Source organism: Nuphar pumila, chromosome 3, assembly GCF_984573655.1.
Source record: "Nuphar pumila chromosome 3, dmNupPumi1.hap1.1, whole genome shotgun sequence".
Lineage (NCBI taxonomy): Eukaryota > Viridiplantae > Streptophyta > Magnoliopsida > Nymphaeales > Nymphaeaceae > Nuphar > Nuphar pumila.
The window spans coordinates 122,855,769-122,877,425 of NC_143251.1; the positions used below are offsets into that span (position 1 = coordinate 122,855,769).

Here is a 21,657-nt window from a genome sequence, read left to right on the forward strand (position 1 = left end):
CATTGTCATAAAGTGGCAAAACAAAAACCATTACAGAATTTGTAGAGCACTTTAAACAGCAACCCATCATTCACCCTATATTCCTGAAACAAACCCATGTTCTCAAATAATCACATGACAGAACCCAGCTTTTTGAGAAAAGTTACAAAGGGATGTTAAGTTAATTTAATGGCTAAGATGCATATGAAATGTATCCAACCAATTCACATGCGTGTCAATGACGATAATGATCGATGCAATGATGATAATTGGAGTAGGATTCAGGTCCAACGATTAAATCCAAAAAGAAATAATAGAGCTACTAATTATAGAAAGAGATCCGCCCTATGAAATTGGAACTTCAAAATTTAATTCTAGGAATTAGATTCTTGAAATTCAATTCCACTAAATTTCTTGAATCCATGTGCATTTTTTGGGTGTTAGGACGTAAGGGATTTGCTGAAATTGGACAAGGAGAATCAAATTCCAAAGTACACTAATTATTTTGCTTTGCAGTGTATTATGGTAGTAGAAATGAATTTCAATTCTTTTTTTTAGATAACTGAGAAAAACACCTCATTCACTTGTGAGAAAAAAAACACGTCATTCCAAAGTACACTCAGCTTTGTGCCGGCGAAAGGGGCATGCACTAACGAGTTTCGAACTTGTGAGGCCCCTTGCTGAAGTTCACAAATCGGCCCTACCAGATGAACAGAGACTTTCGTGGACAAACTTCAACTTTGCTTATACAAACAATTGGAATCTATATCCAGTCTCAAGGTTATGGTTATAGAGGTGCTGAAATTATTCAACTTTGTCCTCGTTGCTACCATGGCTATCTTATTATTATTATTTTTCAATCAACACTAACTAGGATTATGAATGAACTGGGTTTTACTGAACCAACTGAACTAGCTGGAACTCGGATCTTGAAAAGCAGTAGAATATGATAATTGTATCTGATTAAGAGGTTCCCAATACTGACTCGACAAAGACATGGTGTTTGAGAGAGAGAGACTACTCTTCTTCCAAACAAATTCACAGTAACAAACAGAGAAGCCAGAGCAACAAAATGGGCCTATCAACATTGCAATGAGGGAGAAAGACATACAGAGGAGATGGAGAGGCAAAATTGTACAATATAAGCATGGACCCACGTATATATCAGAAACGGGATGGAGGAGACTGATCTACAACCACACACATCTCCGGAATGGCTGGCCCTTGATTCTGGCCACTGTAAACAACTGGCTCCGCTCCAGCACCAATGGTGACACCCATTTCAGCATCTCCGTTGGAAGCCACATGCTCTGAGCGAACAGTTCGAAGCAAGCCATGCAAGCACATCTGATTACTCAGGGGCGTGGATTGCGCATGCACATAACGTGCAGTTGCAGCGATCACAGTGCTCCCAGAAGGTCGGCCAGAGTCAGCTCGGATGTTATTGAGTGCACTTAGATCAAGGTTAGGGAACACAGAACATCGACAGCGTGGGCATTTCACGTTCAGACGAAGCCATTCATCAATGCAGTCCACATGGAAATTGTGAGCACAGGGAAGTCCACGAACCTGCATACATGTCCGCACAATTCAACACACAGCATAATTGTCCAAAGTTTATGCTTATACACATCGTACAAAGCACCTCAAAGTTCATGTTCTCTCATAAACATGATGTATAGAGAGAGACTAATGGGTCCGTGCCAAATGAAATATGCTAAATGAAACATGTTAAATGAGTTTTTCAGGGTTTTTTTGTTTTATTTTTAAATTTTGATCGTACAAATGTGATCTATGTACTTGATTTTATAGGGATCAGCTCTTGAAGTGTTCGATTCTGACACATGGGTGGGGTTTTATAACGTTCAAAAAATCAACGGTCCAAAATCTTTGTAAATTTTTTAGGCTCCAAATATCATTTTTTCATCGAAAATACATGATCCAGGTGTAGATTCCTCGTAAATTGACCATACCCAACACATTTAAGAGGACGGAACAGCGAAAAAACACCGGAAGAGCAGATAAACCCATTCAGCACATTTTATTTAGCATATTTCATTTAGCACGGACCGATTACTAATATATATATATATATATAGTAGGTGGTAGCTGCTTAACAGTTTTCTAGCCTATCACCAGCTTACAGGGCCTTGAAAGGGTTTTTTCTATTTTTTCCAAAATCTGACCATACAGATGTGATCTACATGTTTGATTTTATAGGAATCGACTCTTGGATCACCTGATTCCGACGTGCAGGTAGGTTTTTATAAGATTTAAAAATTGATGGTCTACAATTTTCAAAAAAAATCAATGCTTAAAAAATCATGTTTTTTATCGGAAAAACATGATCCAGGTGTCATTTACTAGCAAATCGACCATGCCAAAGCAGCCAAACACATCTGGAGGGTCAGATTTGAGCAAAACAACCTGGAAACACCATTCACTGGTGGTAGGCTGGCAGTAGGCTCAAAAAGTAGTAGGCAGCTACCACTTTTCTTATATATATAAGAGAAATTACACAGGTGGTTTAGCTTGCTATTCTGAAGAAAAAAGATGACTTATCTGTGCAGTGGCAGATCACAGTAACACCACTTGGTCATCAATGAGAATAGTCTTTGGTTCATTTATCTTAAAAAGATGTAAGCAATCTCTATATTACTATCACAGATGCATTAAAAGATACCTCATTGCCAACACGAAACTCTTCGAGGCAGATTGGGCACTCACTGCAATCAGTGGGGACAGCCTTTAACTGGAACTTTGGGAGCTCCTGAATAAGTGCTTCTACAGCTTCCCTCTGCACAGAACCATACCCGTTACAATTTCTGATAGCAAGATGATAATGTCAATTGTGTCAGAGTCTTGTGTAAGTGCTTAACCAAATAGTGTTCCAGCTACTGATTTTCATGAAACTATGGAGTTAATACCTGCGTTGGGGTCAAGTAAAGTCCTGGATGATATGCAGCTGTCTCTTGGCCCATCCCCCGCAACTCCTGACCAGCAGCCTCAAATGCCCAGTCAGGAACCCGGATCATATCCACCAACACCTGTGAGAGAGCATTAAAGGGATCAGATAGGAAATAGAATGATTGAATTTTATACTTAAAACGCGGAAAGCAGTGTTATTAAAAACGCGCCTCAAGGCACAAAAAGCGCGCCTCGCCTCGAGGCGAGGGGCTTTTTGCCTTGAGGCGCACATATAAAGCGCAAAAGGCTCGAGGCGTGCGCCTCATACGCCTTGAGGCGCGCCTCAAGCCAAGGCGTATACGCTTCTAATTTTTTGGTCAAATGAGGGTCAAAGCCCCCATTTGACCAGAAATTAGGGGTTTTCACGCAGTTTTAAAAAGATATTTTCACGCTCCTCCTTCGCCTGCTCGATCTCCAGCTCGCGCTTCCCTCTCCTCTCCTGCTCGTGCTTCCCTCTCCTCACCTACACACGTCGCCACCACTGCCACCACTGAGCCGGCTCGCTCTCCCTCTCTCGGAGGTCAGGTGTGCTCTTCCCCCCCTCTCTCTCAATCGTTGATGCTCTTCCCCCCTTTCAATGAGTGTATCAGCAACTCTGCAACTGTTGTGCTGTTAGCGTGCTATCACAGGCATGTCTAGTGCAGTGTCCCATCTCCTTTAGATGAGCGTGGATGCTTTTAGCATGTCCAGCCCACACGTGAGTTCTTGCAGACCATTCGTTGCAACATTTGATGAATTTTGCAGCCCACGCGTGACCTCTACTTTCGATGGTACAGGTCAACCTGATGCCATTCATCCATGCGATGAACATCCCATATAGTGTCTGTTGAAAAAACTTAGCTGGTTTCTTGTGTCCTGATTTGTTTTTATATTGCTGAAATGAGTGTCGTTTGCATTTCATTTATAATGAATGGTTTTTATTAGCATGTGCAAACAGTAAATTGTTGTATTGTTCTACTTTCTGTTCCCTTGCTGTATTTGTATTAGCATTTTATTTTCATTGGATGTTCCCTTGTTGAAAAAAACAAAAATCTGTTCATTGGATGCTCTCTTGTTGCATTAAATTATAATGTGCTATGTCTTTATCCTCTTTCCTCCTTATACAGTATAATCTAAATGGTCTTTAAGATTTAGAATATTTGTTTGGACATTGATATCAACGTTTGGATGTTATTTATTGTTTGAATGAAAATCATTCTAAGGTGTTGTCAAATGACCTGAATTTTCTTCATAGATCACAATATTAATGACATGATATACTTTTAATATTGATTTTCACTTATCAGATTTTAATATTGATTTCTGCATAGATGCAATGTTCTCAATAGATGTTTTTTTAGCTCATTTTTTTTTTCTGCAAATGCGGCAAGAGATCATTTTAATTGAAGAGAATTTTGGTTTCTAATGTTTACATTTTCTAATTATGGCATGGTATTGTTAATGCTAAGATGCATTTACTTGTTAATGTTAATTTTTTATTTAATGAATGCCCATGTTTTATTTTTTAGATACTTACATACATTGTTGCATTAATGTTACTTTTACATGTTAATCTCATATTTTTCAGTATTTATTTACATGTTAATCTCATATTTTTTCAGTATTTATTTGAGATTTATTATTTCTTGTTGGTTGTTGCTTCATCAATAAAGAATTTTTTATTTATTTATAACTTTAGATATTTTTTATAGTTTTTTTAAGTTTAATTTTTTTTTTGAGGCTTACGCTTTACGCCTCGAGGCTTACGCCTCGCCTCAGATTTTGGTGGAGCGCCTCGCTACGCCTCAACGCTTTTCACAACACTGGCGGAAAGCAAGAATCTCGGGCTTCACAATGAGCATGCAGAAAAAGATCCACTGTCTAAAATAATTTTGGTTCTACTTACATTCTCTGGTAATTAAAATGGAATATTAACTGATGAACAAATTGTAACTGTTTCAATTTTTTTCTCTTTTTTTTAATCATAGCCAGAAGTTTGATCTGAAAAAGAATAAAATGCAAACTGACAATGCTTTTGTTTAGGAAGTTCTCTTTTAGTTTAAGCAGGGAGCTGCATAACTCTTAAGTTCTTAACACAACCTAAATAACCAATTGTAATTAGAGACATGTAGAGGAGTTGTGGGTAGGGAACTAGTAAACACGCATAAGTATCACATAAATTATACAAATTTGTATTTGCTAGTATCATCCAACAGGCTTGACAAGAAAGTGAGAGGGTGGCACGGCCCATCAGATCAGTTTCCAGCCAGGCTGGTCCTAGAAGAACACACAAAAGGGGGATATTGAGTGGCCAAATGAGCATAAGGCCAACCTAGCCACCAAAATTGGAGGCTATGTCACACGGACTCTTCTAACAGGGCACCGCACCCACGTCGCACCCGCACCTTGGCGGGTGCGACACTTGGACACAGCTTCCTTTGTGTTAGGTGAAGTCAACCACACAGAGGTTCATTTCTATCCAAAAGTAGATTCAGTTAACCCTAATCAAGTCCATTTTTATCTATCTATATATATATATATATACATAAATGCACACAAATACACGTAGTGTTAACTTAAAACTGTTAAAAATTATATATATATATATATATATATCCTCCCCGCACCCAAGTTTTTTTAAAGTGCCACATCGCCGCATCCACACCCGCACCTATGTGACATAGATTGTAGGTATGTAATGAAAAGAGGCGGAAGCACCAATAGAGCAAAAAGTCACTCTTTAAGAGTGACTACTAGAACCAAGAACACAAACACCCAATGTGCACACACAAAACTCACAAATATAGAAAATGACTTAAAGTCATAAGTTGGATGTTATTGAAGAAATGAAGAGAAGGGTGTAAAACCCATACATTTACAAGGGGGAACCTCCTCTTTATATAGAGGAGGGAAGCACTAAAGGGGAACCATAAAGGGGGCTCCCTTCTAGTCGTTGGGAGCCCCAACGGTCATAAATATGACTGTTGGGGCCCCAACGACTAGATGGGTGGGGCCCCTTTATGATTCCAAAAAGCAAAAAGATAAAAATAAAAAAGAAAAAGAAAAAAAGGGGAAAAAAGGAAAAAGGTAAAAAAGAAAAAGGTACATTTAGAATTACCAAAACACCCCTATCGGGTTTTTGGTTTATACAAAAAATAAAAAGGCTATATTATGTATATATACATATATGTGAGAAATCAGATGTGGGAGTCACCTTACTATCGTAGCAAGAGATAGAGAGAGAGGTAAGAGAGAAGAGAAAAAAAAAATGTTGGGCGGCAATGATGTCTTCTCCCCTTTCCATTGATATTTATATGTTGTACGAGTGGTACAATACAGTACAATAGTACAATACAGTACAGTATGCTGTACAATACAGTACAATACAATACAATAGTACAATACAGTACAGTATGCTGTACAATATAATACAATACAGTACAATAGTACAATACAGTACAGTATGATGTACAAGTGGTACAATACAGTACAGAAATATATTCATTTACATATACATATTTAACAGCCTCCCTCAAGTTGAGGATGATCTTCAATCATGCTCAACTTGCCCTTAAGTAACCAAAATTGATGACTAACCAATCCTTTGGTGAAGATGTCTGCTACTTGGTCTTCTGATCTGACATACGAAGCCTCAATTTCTTCTGTTTCAATCTTTTGTCTAACAAAATGCTGATCAATCTCAATGTGCTTCGTGCGACAATGATGAATAGGGTTAAAAGAAATATTAATGGCACTTTGATTATCACATAAAAGCAGAGAGGAAGAGATAGGTTCATTCAACTCTTGAAGAAGATGTCGTACCCAAGTGACATCAGCTGTCCCTGCTGCCATTGCCCTGTACTCTGCCTCAGTGCTGGATTTAGCAATGGCCTTTTGTTTCTTACTACTCCAAGTGACAATATTTGGGCCAATAAAAACACAATATCCTGAAACCGACCTACGCTCATCAGGGTCCCCACCCCAATCTGCATCACAATATGTAAGTAAACGGTGTCCTGTAGTGAAGCTTTCATCTTTGTGATAGAGCAATCCATCTCCAATAGTCCCTTTCAGATATCTGAGAATACGCTTAATACATTCCATATGACAATCAGTGGGAGCATGCATAAACTGAGATGCTTGATTTACAGCATAAGCAATGTCAGGTCTTGTAAATGTAAGATATTGCAACATACCAACAATGCGGCGATATAAAGTGGAATCATGATATAATTGGCCTTCTTTTGCACTAAACTTATGATTTAAGACAGATGGGGTGCTGAGAGGTTTACAATTAATCATACCAGTGGTGTGAAGAATGTCAAGAGTATACTTGTGTTGACTTAGAGTGAGTCGATCATCTTGTCTATTGACTTCAACTCCCAAGAAGTATCGCAATGGGCCTAAGTCCTTCATCTTGAATTTGGCCATGAGTAAAGACTTGACCAAGGCAATATGTGCATCATCACTCCCAGTGATAATGATGTCATCAACATATATAAGAACCCAAGTAGTAACATGATCATTCTTATACATAAATAAAGAATGATCAAGTATACTCTTAGAAAAGCCATGCTGCTGAATTTCCATGGAGAAACTCTCAAACCAAGACCGAGATGCCTGTTTTAAACCATAAAGAGACCTTCTCAATTTACAAACCCATGTAGCCGCATCATGTTCACTATATCCAGGAGGTTGCTCCATATACACCTCTTCCTTCAAGTCCCCATGTAGGAACGCATTCTTGACATCCAACTGGCTAAGAGACCAACCATGCTGAAGTGCCAAAGTGAGGATCACACGAATGGTGCCAATTTTGACAACAGGGCTAAAAGTTTCCTCATAATCTTGCCCATATTGTTGTGTGAATCCGCGTGCAACAAGGCGAGCTTTATATCTTTCAATGCTACCATCTGGTTTACGCTTGATCTTGTAAACCCATTTGGAACCAACAACATTTCTATCAACAGGTCGAGGAACAATATCCCATGTATGACATTCATGAAGTGCTGCCATTTCTTCGTTCATAGCTTCAACCCAAGCTCGAGAATGGGCTGCCTGATGGAAAGTAGACGGCTCTTTCTTTTTGTCCACATTGGTTAGAAACAACTGAAAGTCAAGAGAAAAATTGTTGTAACTAACCCAACGATGGATAGGATGCCTTTCACGTGTGGATCGTCGAAGAGGGGGAGCCTCGTGAGATGGAGTTGAAGGGGCTCCTCGACGGGCATAAACCAAACCTGAAAACCGTGAAGGTGCATCCTGGATGATGGAGTTGTCTGCTTCAAACTGAATTGGTTCATCAACAACAGGATCTCTGATAGAGTCATATAGCAAAGTATCACAAAGCCATGGATCATAAGTAGTTTGCTCATATACCTGAGAAGTATCACAAGTGCTGAAATGGTCATCATCAAAAACAACATTTCTAGACACCTTAATCTTACCCAAAATAGGATCATAACATCTATATCCTTTATACCCATCGGCATATCCCAGAAATCTGCACTGAACTGCTCTGTCCTGAAACTTGTTACGTAAAGAATGATCCACATGGACATAACAAATGCATCCGAAAGCATGCAAATCATCATAAGAAGGGTGAGAACCGTGAAGCAAATAATAAGGAGACTGATCTCCTAATAATTCCATAGGCAACCTGTTAATGATATGCACTGCAGTGTGAAAGGCCTCAGTCCAAAGAGAGAAAGAAATATCAATATTGTGCATCATACTTAACGCGGTTTCAACAATATGCCGATGCTTACGTTCTGCTACTCCATTCTGTTGTGGAGTGTAAGGACAAGAGGAGTTACGTGTGATGCCATGGTCCTTTAAATATTCACTAAAATCATGAGATATGTATTCTCCACCACCATCACACTGGAAATAAGTGATATTTGAATTGAAAAGGTTCTGAACAAGAGCATGGAATTGTTTGAAAAGTTTGAACACTTCAGATTTAGATTTCATAAAGTAAATCCAAGTGTAACGAGTGAAAGAGTCAAGAAATAACACATAATAACGAGAGCCAGATAGAGATGAAACAGGAGCTGGGCCCCAAACATCAGAGTGAATAATTTCAAATGGCTTGGAAGCTCTTTTATTGATACTTTGAAAGGGAAGTACATGACTCTTGCAGACATTACAACTAGGACACTTATAATCTAATTTGACTTTGGGAATAAAACCCTAAGAAGACAATTTGTCAAGGAACCCTTGACTACAATGACCTAACCGACGATGCCAAGAAACTGGCTTATTACATTGCATAACAGAAGAAGACTGACTCAAATAAGCAGGAAAAGATGGAGACACGGTAGATGACGTCTTCAAAGTCCCGGGGGCTGCTTCGAAGACGTACATGTTTCCGCGTCGTTCACCCTTAGCGAGCATCTTCTTGGTTCGAAGGTCCTTAAGACAAACAGAAGACGGAGTAAATTCCATGGATGAATTTGTTTCATCAACCAATTTAGAAACAGATAAAATGTTTTTCTCAATGGCAGGAGTGAGTAAGACATTTTTCAATGGTAGTGTAGATTGTGACAAAGAGAGAGATGCATTTCCAGTATGAGAAATAGGGTGGTGGGAACCATCTCCCGTGACAATAGTGCCAGTGCCAATATAAGGAACCATGTTGGAAAGTTTACCTGCATCAGAAGTAACATGTGCGGCTGCTCCAGAATCAATATACCAAACTCCATCATCATTCTGACGCAAATTCATGTTGTTAAATGCAGTCATCAGAATTTGTTGCACATCATGTGGCAACCCTGCACTCTGTCCCTGATCAGTACCCTGATGTGCTCGAAAATTTCCCTGCGGCTGCCCCTGAAACTGTCTAACATTCATCTGTCCAGCTCTTGGTCCTGGCCTCCCTGCCTTGTTGCGATTCTGTGGGTTGTGCCAACAATCTGCTTTCACATGGCCACGCTTGTTGCAATGGAAGCAAGTAGGGACACGGGTACCTCTAGTGGCAGGTGGAGCAGTAGGAGTAGGAAGGAGTCCTCCACGGCCCATATGAGCAGAGGTGGACGAAATGAGGTAGACCCAGATGTAAACATGACAGGATGAGGATCATCAATAAGATGATCTTGAGTCAAACTAACTTCATACTGTAGGAGTTTGGCCTGTAAATCCTCAAAGCATGGAAGTGTAGAGGCAACCTGTAATGCAGTGCAAAACATACGATATTGGGGCCCAAGGCTTCCCAATACCTGCTGAACAACATCTCTGTCAGAAACAGGATATCCAATAGCGGCCAACTGATCAATGATAATTTTGATATCCCCTAGAAATTCAGTAATGGTCTTAGTTCCCTTTCGCATAGATTGGAACTGCCATTTCAGTTGAAGTGCACGTGATTCAGAAACCTGTGAATAAGAGTGAGCAAGATGTCTCCATAGTTCTGCAGCAGTAAAATGGTCAGAGATAGTTTGTAATATACGATCAGATAACGTGGCAGTCAAATAGGCAACCACAGATTGGTCCTTCTGAAACCAAACATCATACGCAGGATTTGGAACAGAGTTACCGGAAACGCCTATAGAATAGGGGAAGCGCGCTTCCCCGGGACGCGTTTCGGAAGCGCGAAACGCAGCGCTTCCGAAACGCGAGGGGAAGCGCAAGTTCAATTGAGGAAGCGTGTCCCCCTTTAAAGGGAAGCGCGTCCCCCTTTAAAGGGGTACGCGTACCTCTTTAAAGGGGTACGCGTACCTCTTTAAAGTGGTACGCGTACCCCTTTAAAGGGAAGCGCGTCCCCCTTTAAAGGGGTACGCGTATCCCTTTAAAGGGGGACGCGTACCCCTTTAAAGGGGGACGCTATTATGGAAAGGTCGTGTTTGCCCTTAAAATTTTTTTTTTTTAAACATGAATATATTTTTTACCGAGGTTAAAATGGGTATTTTATAAAACCCGTGAAAAAATAAAATCAAAAGGGGCTTAGGGTTTTGTTTTTTCACGCGTTCCGACTCCTCTCTCTCTCTCTCTCTCTCTCTCTCTCTCTCTCTCTCTCTCTCTCAGTCTCTCTCGAGTTTTCGGCGAGCTCCGAGTTCCGGCGACCTCAAAAAATTCTGGTGGCCTCCACCGACTTCCGAAGATGAAGATGTTCACCTTCAGGTACGCTATCCCCCTCTCTCACGCTCTGTCACTCTCTCTATCTCTCTGTCGTGCGAGCTCCCCTCCAGTCAGCAACACTCTCGGTGTAGATCTATCGCAGGGTTTTTTTTTCAGGGTGTATATCAGGGTTCCTCTGTCTCCACCCGGCACCAGCACCAGCACCATGAAGAAGAAGTGCGAAACATGGGGGGTGCCCTTGCCTCAGCCACCAGCAGCCATGAGAGAGGGAGAGTCCACGGACAGAGGTCATGACCTTTGTCTTAGCCATTTAAAGACCACTGACCAACTTGGTGTGGGTCTGAACTCTGAAGACTCTGAACCAGACTGAGTCGACCAAGGCCACCTAGTCCAGGTCTGGCGGGTTTGCACCCAGACCAACTTGATCTGGGTGTGACCCAAACCGAGTGTGGTCAAAAGAAAAAAATAATAAAAATAAAAACAAAAAAATATGGAAAATTGAGGCAATGACTATTTTCTTCATGGTGCTGGTGCTGGTGCCGGGTGGAGACAGAGGAACACCCTCTATCTTCCGCCCCCTCTTTTCCTCACAGTGGGCGATAGGGACAGAGGGTGGCCCTATGTCCTCCCCCCTTTCTCCCTTTTTTCAGACGATGTTGACAACCACTGTGGTTTTTGACTCGTCTATTTCTCATAACTATCAAGGGTTTTTTTGTTCCTGTAGATCAAGGGTTTGTTTGTAGTTTTTTTAGTTTCTGATTCATTATCGCAGCCGTTTTTTTTATTCATTCTGCATGAAGCAGTGGGTTGTTTTTTATTGTCTCCATGATACTAGTCTATTGATAGCGTAAGAAATGTAATATTAACTTCTTATCTAAACAGATGGTATGCATTCGTCACAAAACTTTTCTGATATAGCTGGCTGCTGGATTGTTAATTTGCATTGGCCATTATGTGTTGTAGCTTCTTATTTAACTCTTCAGTTGTTTATGATATGATGGTGATAGTGTATGTGGAAGTTCATTTTATACTTCATCAGTTGGCAAAGAAAATCAGTGCACCGGATGGGGTGGAAGTATCATTAGAGATAACATGATATTGTTGATGGTTTTAATGATCTTAACTATTCTACACTGATGAATAATTTTTTTGCTAATTGGTGTATAACGGGTATAATATGCAATATTATTGTTTTATTGGAGAGCATTTGAGTGTGCTGTTCCCACATTTTAAAAGCTATTTCTTCAGTCCGACGTACAGTGAGAGGCTGAGAGCTGCTGGAGGATGTGAGCTGGTACAAATAGTAAATGAACATTATCATGAAGAAGATAACCGTAATGATTTAGAACCTCAGTTCTAAGTCTATTGTCTCAGAGATCAATGTTTGCCAAGGCTGGTAGCACTTTAATGTTCTCCATTTGTGCAAAATTAAGTTGATGGGTACTTGGAGAATTTCCCAATGAGTCGGGTATTGAACTTTAGTGGAGTCCTGAAAGAAAACTGGATTTATATGTTCTTGATCTGATTTAGCAGTTCAATCAAACTATTCTCTCTCTCTATATTCTCAGTTATTTATGTTGCTTGTTTCTTATTAGAACTTGAAGTGCCTGTTTGAGTATTTAGTTCAGTGATAGTCAGATTGCACGTAATTTCCCCCCCTTTTTTAGCTTAGTCTTTTGTTTACATCCCCATGCTTTGTGTTCTTCACTCTCCATTATTTACTGTTAATAATAGCTTTTTTTAAGTGTTTTAGGTTGATTCTGATACTTTTATGATGCAGATATATTTGCATGTTCTTTGCTTCATTAATGACCATCTCAAGCTATGATCACGATAATTCTGATGACGATGACGATTCTTTGTACAATTTGGAGCATGAATCATCTAGTGGTGTTGGGAAGGGCGAGAAGAGATCTTCTGCTTGTCCATATCAGTTTGAGGACCGAAACGAAAATTTTTTTGATGAGGAAGATGAAGAAGAATATGACTTGGATGACTACTATTTTGAAGATGACCAAGATGATGAACCGCCTAGCATGCATAAAACAACAGTGCTATGGCGCCATGTATTGAAACAAAAGAAGAGTGGGCAAGGAAAGCAAGGTGGAACCCAAGTTTTTATGTGCAGGCACTGCAAAAATATTTATCATGGGTCATATACTCGAGTTTTTGCACATCTCATGGGATCTCCAAAGGGACAAAGTGTTGGGATTGCCTTTTGCCCTGAAGTTGCAAAAAATGCAGAATTGGCAAAAAAAATTAAGAGGCAAGTTCGTCGAGTGGAGGTTTCATCAAGTGCATTTGAGTTGAGGAGATCAAGAATTGATACTCCGAAGAAGCCTATTAGTATGACTACATCATCTAGTGGAAGCCAAAAAACAGTTGATATTCGTGATACCTTTAAAAAGGTAGAAAGAGATGATGTAGATCACAAAATTATCAGATTTTTGTGTGCAAATGGCATACCTTTCAATGTGCTTCGATCACCATATTGGGAAGAGATGATATCTGCTGTTAGTAAAGTGCCTGGATATAAACCCCCATCATATGAAAAAGCGCGAACAACGTTGCTTGACAGTGAGAAAGAGTGTGTTCACAGGGAGTTAAATGAATTTCGAGAAAAGTTTGAGGAGTTTGGAGTTTCCATTGTCTCAGACGGTTGGACAAATATCAAGAACAAACACTTGATAAATATATTTGCCTCAAACTGTTTTGGTTCGATGTTCTTATATGCAAGCGATTTTTCTAATGTGCAACAGTCAGCTGCAAACATTGCCGAGTTTTTGAAGACGGGATTTAAACTTGTGGGGCCTTCTAATGTAGTGCAAGTGATTACAGACAATGCAGCAAATTGCAAGTTAGCAGGTGAAGAATTAAAACAAACGTACAAGTATATTTTTTGGTCACCTTGTGTTGTGCACACACTTAATTTGATCTTCAAGGATTTGGCACATGAGTTTCATTGGTTGGGAGAAACATATTTGCAGAGTAAAGAAATTGTGAAGTATATCACAAATCATTCAAAAGCACTAGCAATCTTTAGAAGCAATGAAAAATTAGAATTAATAAAGATTGCAAAAACAAGGTTTGCTTCACATTATACTACTTTGAAACGCTTGCTTGATGTGAGGGAGAGCTTAAGGCTCACAGTAATTTCAGATAGATGGAGTGATTGGAAGCAATCATGCACAGATGAAATTATGAAAAAAAGGGCTTTTACAACAGAAACAACTGTTCTTGATGAAGAATATTGGGATTCTGTACGTTTAGCATTATTGATTACAAAACCCATCTACAAGATGATTAAATTTTGTGATCAGGAAGGCCCTATAATTGGTGAAGTGTATGAAGGCATGGACAACATGTTGGAGGAAATCAAAGACAATCTAAAAGGACAACCAGATTTATATGAAAAGATTCATAAGATTGTCTCAAATAGATGGGACAGAATGAATGTGCCTCTCCATAGTCTAGCCCACATGCTTACTCCAAAATATTACGAGTCGGAGTATCTCAAAATCCCAGCAGCAGGAGGGGTCAAACGAGTTTCTCCTGGTAAAAAATTAATTCTATCTATTTAATAAAGTTTAAAGTTAAATGATTTAATTATTTTATTATTTCATTTGCATTTCTCTTGTTATAGTTACTAAACATTTTTTTTTGCAGAAAAGGATAATGATATCTTAGACGGTGCAATGCTTGCGCTTGAAGTCATATCTTCTGGAAATGAAGAGTTATCTACACTTTATAGGTCACAACTTATGGCTTTTTCATCAAGAAGTGGAAGATTTAGCCGAAATGCAGCACGAATAGATGCACTGAATCCTACAATGTCAGTGCTTAATTGGTGGCGTTTTTATGGTGGTGATACACCGGAGTTGAGAGCATTAGCCATTAAGGTTTTATCTCAACCTATTAGCACATCTTCTGCAGAAAGAGTGTGGAGCACCTATAGTTACATTCACAATGTTAAAAGAAATAGGCTCAATGAAGATCGTGCTGATACCTTAGTGTATATTCATTCCAATCTTCGATTGATTGACAGGTATAATTAAACTGTGTTGTACTTTTGTTTTGGTATTTTTTTTTCTCTTTTTTTATCATTGATTGTTTATTAGCATTCATATTTTATATTCTTGTTATAAAAGGTGCAACAATCGCTATAAAGAAGGGCCTAGTCGAAAATGGGATATCAATCCAGAACTTCCTATTGTAGAAGAAAATACGTTGAGATTAGAGGATATGCGATGGAGAGATTTGGATGATAGTGCACAACAATCAAGCACTATTTCCAAATCCAAACATAAAGATGCACAACCAAGAGCTCCATTACCTCCAATAATTATACGTACAAATGAAGTTCAAGAGGATACAAATCAATCCATCAGAGCTAGTAGAACTGCAGATATACAAGAGCGACCATCAGTTCCTCATGGTCGGATTGATCGTTTCTTTAGCCGGAGACCTAGGCAAGGTATGTTGATATTGTGTTTTTTATATTTTAAATTATGGTTTTTGAACATTTTAACTTTTTAACGTATTCATTATAGGAAATGAAGGAAGGAGCAGAAGACATGGACGTGGAGGACAAGATGCACGTGATGATGCAGAAAGTTCGCGATCTATTGCTGACTTGAAGGGGAAGAGAAAGATGACAGATTAATGAACTCTTGAATTATTTTTTTTTTTTTATGATGTAGTTGGAGTTGTCCAACTTAAAAACTTTTATGTTACTTTTTTGTCATGGTCTTATAATATTTTTTTGGTATACTTTTATTTTGAATCTTGCATGATGAAGTGAAGTAGTGGATTATGTTAATTTTAAGGTTAGACTTAGAGTTTAGAACATTGTAGCTTATAATTTATAATTTAGAAATTTATAGTTTCTTAGGTCGCTTCCGGTTCGCTTCCTATGTCGCTTCCGAGACGCTTCCTATGTCGCTTCCGAGACGCTTCCCGGTTCGCTCCTAAGTGGTCCCACGCTTCCCGCTTCCTAAATTTTTGAAAGTGCCTCGCTTCCCGCTTCCGCTTCCCGTATCGCTTCCCGCTCCCGCTTCCTCGACTGGCAACTCTGATTTGGAATAGCAATGCAACTCACCTTCCCATCATTACCAGTTACCTCTTGCGTAATAGTCATAGGTGGGGCGGGTGATCCCCCATCCAGATGCCCGGAAAGACCATGACTTCGGATAAACGGCAGAATTTGGCGTTTCCAAAGTAGTTATCATGAGTTAATTTGTGAGAAACAAGTTGAGAAAGAAATTCGGGGCTGATTTTAGAATCCATAAGGAAGAAGATCAAAGATGAATCAAACAGCACGACAGAAATTCGTAGGTTGTACGGACAGAACCGTACGGACAGAAATTTTTGAGTTTTGGAAATCACGATTTTTTAGTTAATCGTGCAGAATGTACGATTTATCAACTATATTGCAAGAAATAGATAAGAAATCACAAGAAGTTTGAGAAAAGAGGCACTTTTGAGAAATGAGGGTTCCCAAATTTGGGGAAAACAGAAATTAGGGTTGATAAAATTGGGGATAACAGAATATGTAAGAAGGAAAAGATGCACGATATGAGGAAATGAAGAAACGACGTCGAAATATAGTGATTCAACGGAGAAACAACAGAGAAAAGATGGAAAAAAAAAAACACTTTCCTTGAGAACGCCCAAAAACGCACGTCAAGGTCCTTAGGGGCCTTCCAGATGATCGTGATTACCACGCCCTTGGCTCTGATACCATGTGAGAAATCAGATGTGGGAGTCACCTTACTATCGTAGCAAGAGATAGAGAGAGAGGTAAGAGGGAAGAGAAAAAAAAATGTTGGGCGGCAATGATGTCTTCTCCCCTTTCCATTGATATTTATATGTTGTACGAGTGGTACAATACAGTACAATAGTACAATACAGTACAGTATGCTGTACAATACAGTACAATACAGTACAATAGTACAATACAGTACAATATGCTGTACAATATAGTACAATACAGTACAGTAGTACAATACAGTACAGTATGATGTACAAGTGGTACAATACAGTACAGAAATATATTCATTTACATATACATATTTAACAATATATACGTATATATACTTATATATATATATATACGAATGTATATATATAAGTATATGTATATATATATATTTATATATACATAATTTAACACGCCCCCACAAACTTTACGGGGAGAAGACCGAAAGTTTGCCAAGAAGAAACATGAATCGTGGAGTTGGGAGCGCCTTGGTGAAGAAGTGAGCCAGTTGATACTCTGAAGTGACATATGGCAATGTGATGGTCCCTTTGAGATACTTGTCTCGAACATAATGACAATCCATTTCGATATGTTTGGTCCGCTCATGAAAGGTGTGATTGCTGGCAATGTATATCGCACTCTTGTTATCACAACAGAGCTTGGTGGGAGTGGAAATGGGAACGCCCATGTCGCCAAGAAGACTTCTGAGCCACACAATTTTCATAGTTGTCATCGCCATAACCCGATATTCAGCTTCTGTAGATGATAATGAGACCTTCTGCTGCTTCTTGCATCTCCACGAGATGAGAGATTCACCTAAAAAAATGCACGGACCCGTAATTGAGATACGATCATTGGGATTACCTCCCCAGTCAGCATCAGTAAAAGCAGTCAATTCAAGAGATGAGGAAGAGGATAAGAAGAGTCCCTTAGAGATGGTATTTTTGATATATCGCACAATTCTCATTACAGCCACCATATGAACCGTAGTAGGTGCGTGCTGGAACTAGCTCGCTGCATGAACTGCATGAGCAATGTCTGGACGGGTAATGGATAGATAGGTGAGGGATCCAATTAATTGACGGTAGGGTGTTGGATCTTCAAGAAGAACACCATCTTCAAGTCTTAGTTTCGAATTGATAACTTCGGGAGTCTCAACTTTCTTTTCATCAGATATTCCTGATTTGGTACAAATTTCTGCAGCTAACTTCATTTGAGATAAGATGTATCCTCGCGCGGAATAAGCCACTTCAATTCCTAAAAAATATCTCAAATAACCAAGATCAGACATATCAAAAGTATCTTTTAACATAGACTTAATATCATTTACTCCCTTTTTATCATTTCCAGTGATGATCATATCATCAACATACAGCAGAAGCATAATAATGGAGTCACATGTCCTTTTAACAAAAAGTGCAGTGTCAGTATAGCAAGATAAAAAACCTAAATTGATTAATACATTACTAAACCTGTCATACCAAGCTTTAGGAGCTTGCTTAAGTCCATATAAAGCCTTTTTTAATTTTAAAACTTTTCCATTTAAATTCATACCTGGAGGCGGTTCCATATAAACTTCTTCATTTAAATTACCATTCAAGAAGGCATTCTTAACATCAAGTTGAAAGATTGACCATTTTTTAACAGAAGCTATAGCAATAAGTGCTCGAACACTAGTCATTCGAGCAACTGGGGCAAAAGTTTCATCATAGTCTACCCCATACTCTTGGGCATATCTTTTGGCTACTAACCTAGCCTTATATCTTTCTAATGAGTCATCACTCTTAGTTTTAACTTTAAACACCCATCTACATCCAATGGGTTTCTTGCCATTGGGAGGATCAATGATTTCCCAAGTTTGCGCCTTTATAAGAGCATTAAGTTCAAGTTCCATAGCTTCATTCCAATGAGCATATTGTTTAGCATCATTGTAATAAGATGGTTCATAAAAGGAGTGAAGAGTCATAAGAGACAAATCTATTTGGTATCTTGGGAATGCGATTTGATCTTCTTTGAGAGGTCTCTTCTATCGACTCACTTTGAGAAAATCTTTCAAGAGCACAAGGAGGATTTCTTTCATGCCTTCTAGAGTAGACTTGTATTTGTCTTGAAGCATTTTCTTCTACGTTTTGATCATTATTTGGATGTTCAACAAGATCTTCATTAAGAGGTTCACTAGGATCAACATGATCATCTATGATGTTTTCTTGAGGTAACAAGTCAAACAAGAAGGAATAGTCAACATTTTCACTTGGTTGATGCGAAAAACCGTTTTCTTCTTCAAGGAATGTGACATCTTTTGAAATATAAAGTTTATTTTTAAGTATGTCAAAACATCGATATCCTTTTTGTTTTTCGCCATATCCCAAGAAAATATATTCAATAGCCCTAGGAGAAAGTTTATCATTTTTGTGAGTTAAAACAAAGCATTTACATCAAAAAATTCTTAATATTTTATAATCGGGAGACATATTGTAAAGTTTTTCAAATGGAGAAAGATTTTTCAAGGAGGATGAAGGGATTCTATTGATGAGATATGTTGAAGTTAGAACCGCTTCGGCCCAAAAGGATTTTGGGATATTTTTTGAAATCAATAATGTTCTTATAGTTTCTATTATGTGCTTAACAAAAAGAGCAGTGTCAGTATAACAAGAATGAAATCCTAATTTCATCATGATATCACTAAAACGATCATACCAAGCCTTAGGAGCTTGTTTAAGACCATATAATGCCTTTAAAAGCCGAAGTGTTTGACCTTGCTTAATATTTATTCCGGGTGGTGGATCCATATAAACTTCTTCACTTAAACTTCCATTTAAAAAAGCATTTTTTACGTCAAGTTGATAAATAGGCCATTTTTTGGTTGATGCGACAGCTATTAAGGTTCTGACACTTGTCATACGAGCTACGGGGGCGAATGTTTCTTCGTAATCAATACCATATTCTTGAGAGTATCCCTTAGCAACCAATCTTGCTTTATATCGTTCCAACGAGCCATCGCTTTTAGTTTTAACTTTGAAGACCCAACGACAACCAATAGGTTTTTTGTGTGAGGGTAGATCAACTACTTCCCAAGTATTGGCCTTTTTTAAAGCATTTAATTCAACTTGCATTACTTCAACCCAATGAGGTATAGATTTAGCTTGATTATAGTGGGTTGGTTCAAAATAAGAGTGTAGAGTTATCAAACATGCCCGATAGTTGGGAGTTAAAGAGTCATAGGAGACAAACCTATTTGGGGGTATTGATATTCTAGAAGAATGCCTAACTTGTGGTTCCTCAATGGATTCGGAAATTTGAGAGTATTTTTCGAGGGCACTAATAGGTTTTTCTTGATTTCTTCTTGAGTAAACATTTATATTGGCATTGCTATCATGAACATTTGTATTTAAATTATTATCATTTGAGAGTGTTATGTCAAGAGGGGATACCTCGTGAGTGTCATCTATGTTTTCAAGAGAATCTTCTTGTATGTCATCAATAAGATCATATAAGAATACATAATCAATTTCATTTGTCTCTTCTATTTTATCAAAACCGTTTTCGTCTTCGAGAAATGTTACATCTTTTGAAACATATAGTTTATCATTCTTAAAATCATAACATCTATACCCTTTTTTATTTTCACCATATCCAAAAAATACACATTCAATTGCTTTGGGAGATAACTTATCCCTTTTATGTAGTAGGACAAAACATTTGCAACCAAAAATACGAAGTCGATTAAAATCGGGTGAAAACTTAAAGAGTTTCTCATAGGGAGAAGCATTTTTTAACTTAGAGGAGGGCATTCTATTGATTAGATAGGTTGAGGTAAGAACGGCTTCCGCCCAAAAATTTTTTGGAATATTTCTAGACACAAGCAATGTTCTAGCGGTTTCTATAATGTGCCTATGTTTCCTTTCCGCTAGGCCATTTTGTTGGGGAGTCCTAGGACATGACTTTTGATGACAAATGCCATTTTGGCTTAAATAATTTTGGAATTCGTGAGATAAGTATTCACCACCGGAATCGGATCTTAAAATAGATATGTTACTTTGAAATTGATTTTGAACCTTTTTATGAAAATCTTTAAAGAAAGTAAATACTTCTGACTTATGACTAAGGAAATAAATCCAAACATACCGAGTAAAGTCATCCACAAACGTAACATAATATGAATAACCCCCTTTAGACATAACCGGAGAAGGACCCCAAACATCCGAATGCACCAATTCAAAAGGCCTTGATGAGAAAAAAGATCTAGTTGGAAAAGGAATAGACTTCATTTTTCCAAAAATGCAATCTTTGCAATTAATTTCTTTTTCCTTACAAAATTTGTTTCCAAAAGGAAAGAGATACATTTTGGAATAACTTGGATGACCAAGTCTTTTATGCCAAGTTTCCATATTTTTTTCTTGGACATAAGAACAAAAAAAATTTGTAGGGAGATCAAGATGGTCCATATAATAGAGGTCTCCCTTTCTATGGCCTTGCCCAATCCGCTTCCCGGACCGGAGATCCTGCACAAAGCAACCATTAGATGAGAAAGATATTTCACATCCATGGTCGGCAATTTGAGAAACCGAAAAAAGGTTTAAATTTAATTTGGGAACAACTCTTACTTTTGGAACAAAAAAATTTTGAGAATCCTTAAAAGAGCCAATACTTGAAATTTTCAAAAAAGTTCCATCGGCCGTTGAGACACAAGAGTCTTTTGAATTGATGCAAACATCACTAAGTGCATTCTCATGAGGGGTCATATGAAAAGAAGCTCCGGAGTCAAGGATCCAAGAATACGTACCGGGTGATGATGTCGAAGCAATGGCCGCACCCGATGTGGAGGAAGAAACTTTAAGCATTTGTTGGAGAGCCATAGATATTTGTCCAAGAGTTTCTTTAATGTCATTGTTTTTGCC

General features: G+C 38.5%; 2 protein-coding genes across 3 annotated transcripts in view; one reads left to right on the forward strand and one right to left on the reverse strand.

Annotated features, from left to right (window-relative positions):
• Positions 1-858: 858 nt before the first annotated feature.
• The window catches only part of LOC149843578 (E3 ubiquitin-protein ligase SIS3-like), a 68,792-nt gene continuing 47,993 nt past the window's right edge, over positions 859-21,657 (reverse strand). For both annotated transcript variants that reach the window (XM_089999929.1, XM_089999930.1), the window contains 3 exons: positions 2,907-3,026; positions 2,663-2,776; positions 859-1,548 (listed from right to left, as the gene is read on the reverse strand). In XM_089999929.1, coding sequence (XP_089856055.1) covers positions 1,144-1,548; positions 2,663-2,776; positions 2,907-3,026 — 639 coding nt within the window. In that variant the 3' untranslated portion in view covers positions 859-1,143. The remainder of the gene's footprint in view (positions 1,549-2,662; positions 2,777-2,906; positions 3,027-21,657) is intronic.
• LOC149843579 (uncharacterized) lies at positions 13,681-16,053 on the forward strand. Its single transcript, XM_089999927.1, has 2 exons — positions 13,681-14,556; positions 14,668-16,053. Exons 1-2 carry the CDS (start codon positions 13,722-13,724, stop codon positions 15,054-15,056), a joined length of 1,224 nt encoding a protein of 407 aa, XP_089856053.1. The 5' UTR covers positions 13,681-13,721; the 3' UTR covers positions 15,057-16,053.

What these genes read in the sequence shown, in the direction of transcription:
- LOC149843579 (XM_089999927.1), top strand. Translation starts at nt 13,722, where the DNA reads ATGTTCTTATATGCAAGCGATTTTTCTAATGTGCAACAGTCAGCTGCA. An exon ending in GGTCAAACGAGTTTCTCCTG is followed by an intron (nt 14,557 to 14,667) that starts GTAAAAAATTAA and finishes TTTTTTTTGCAG; the next exon opens with AAAAGGATAATGATATCTTA.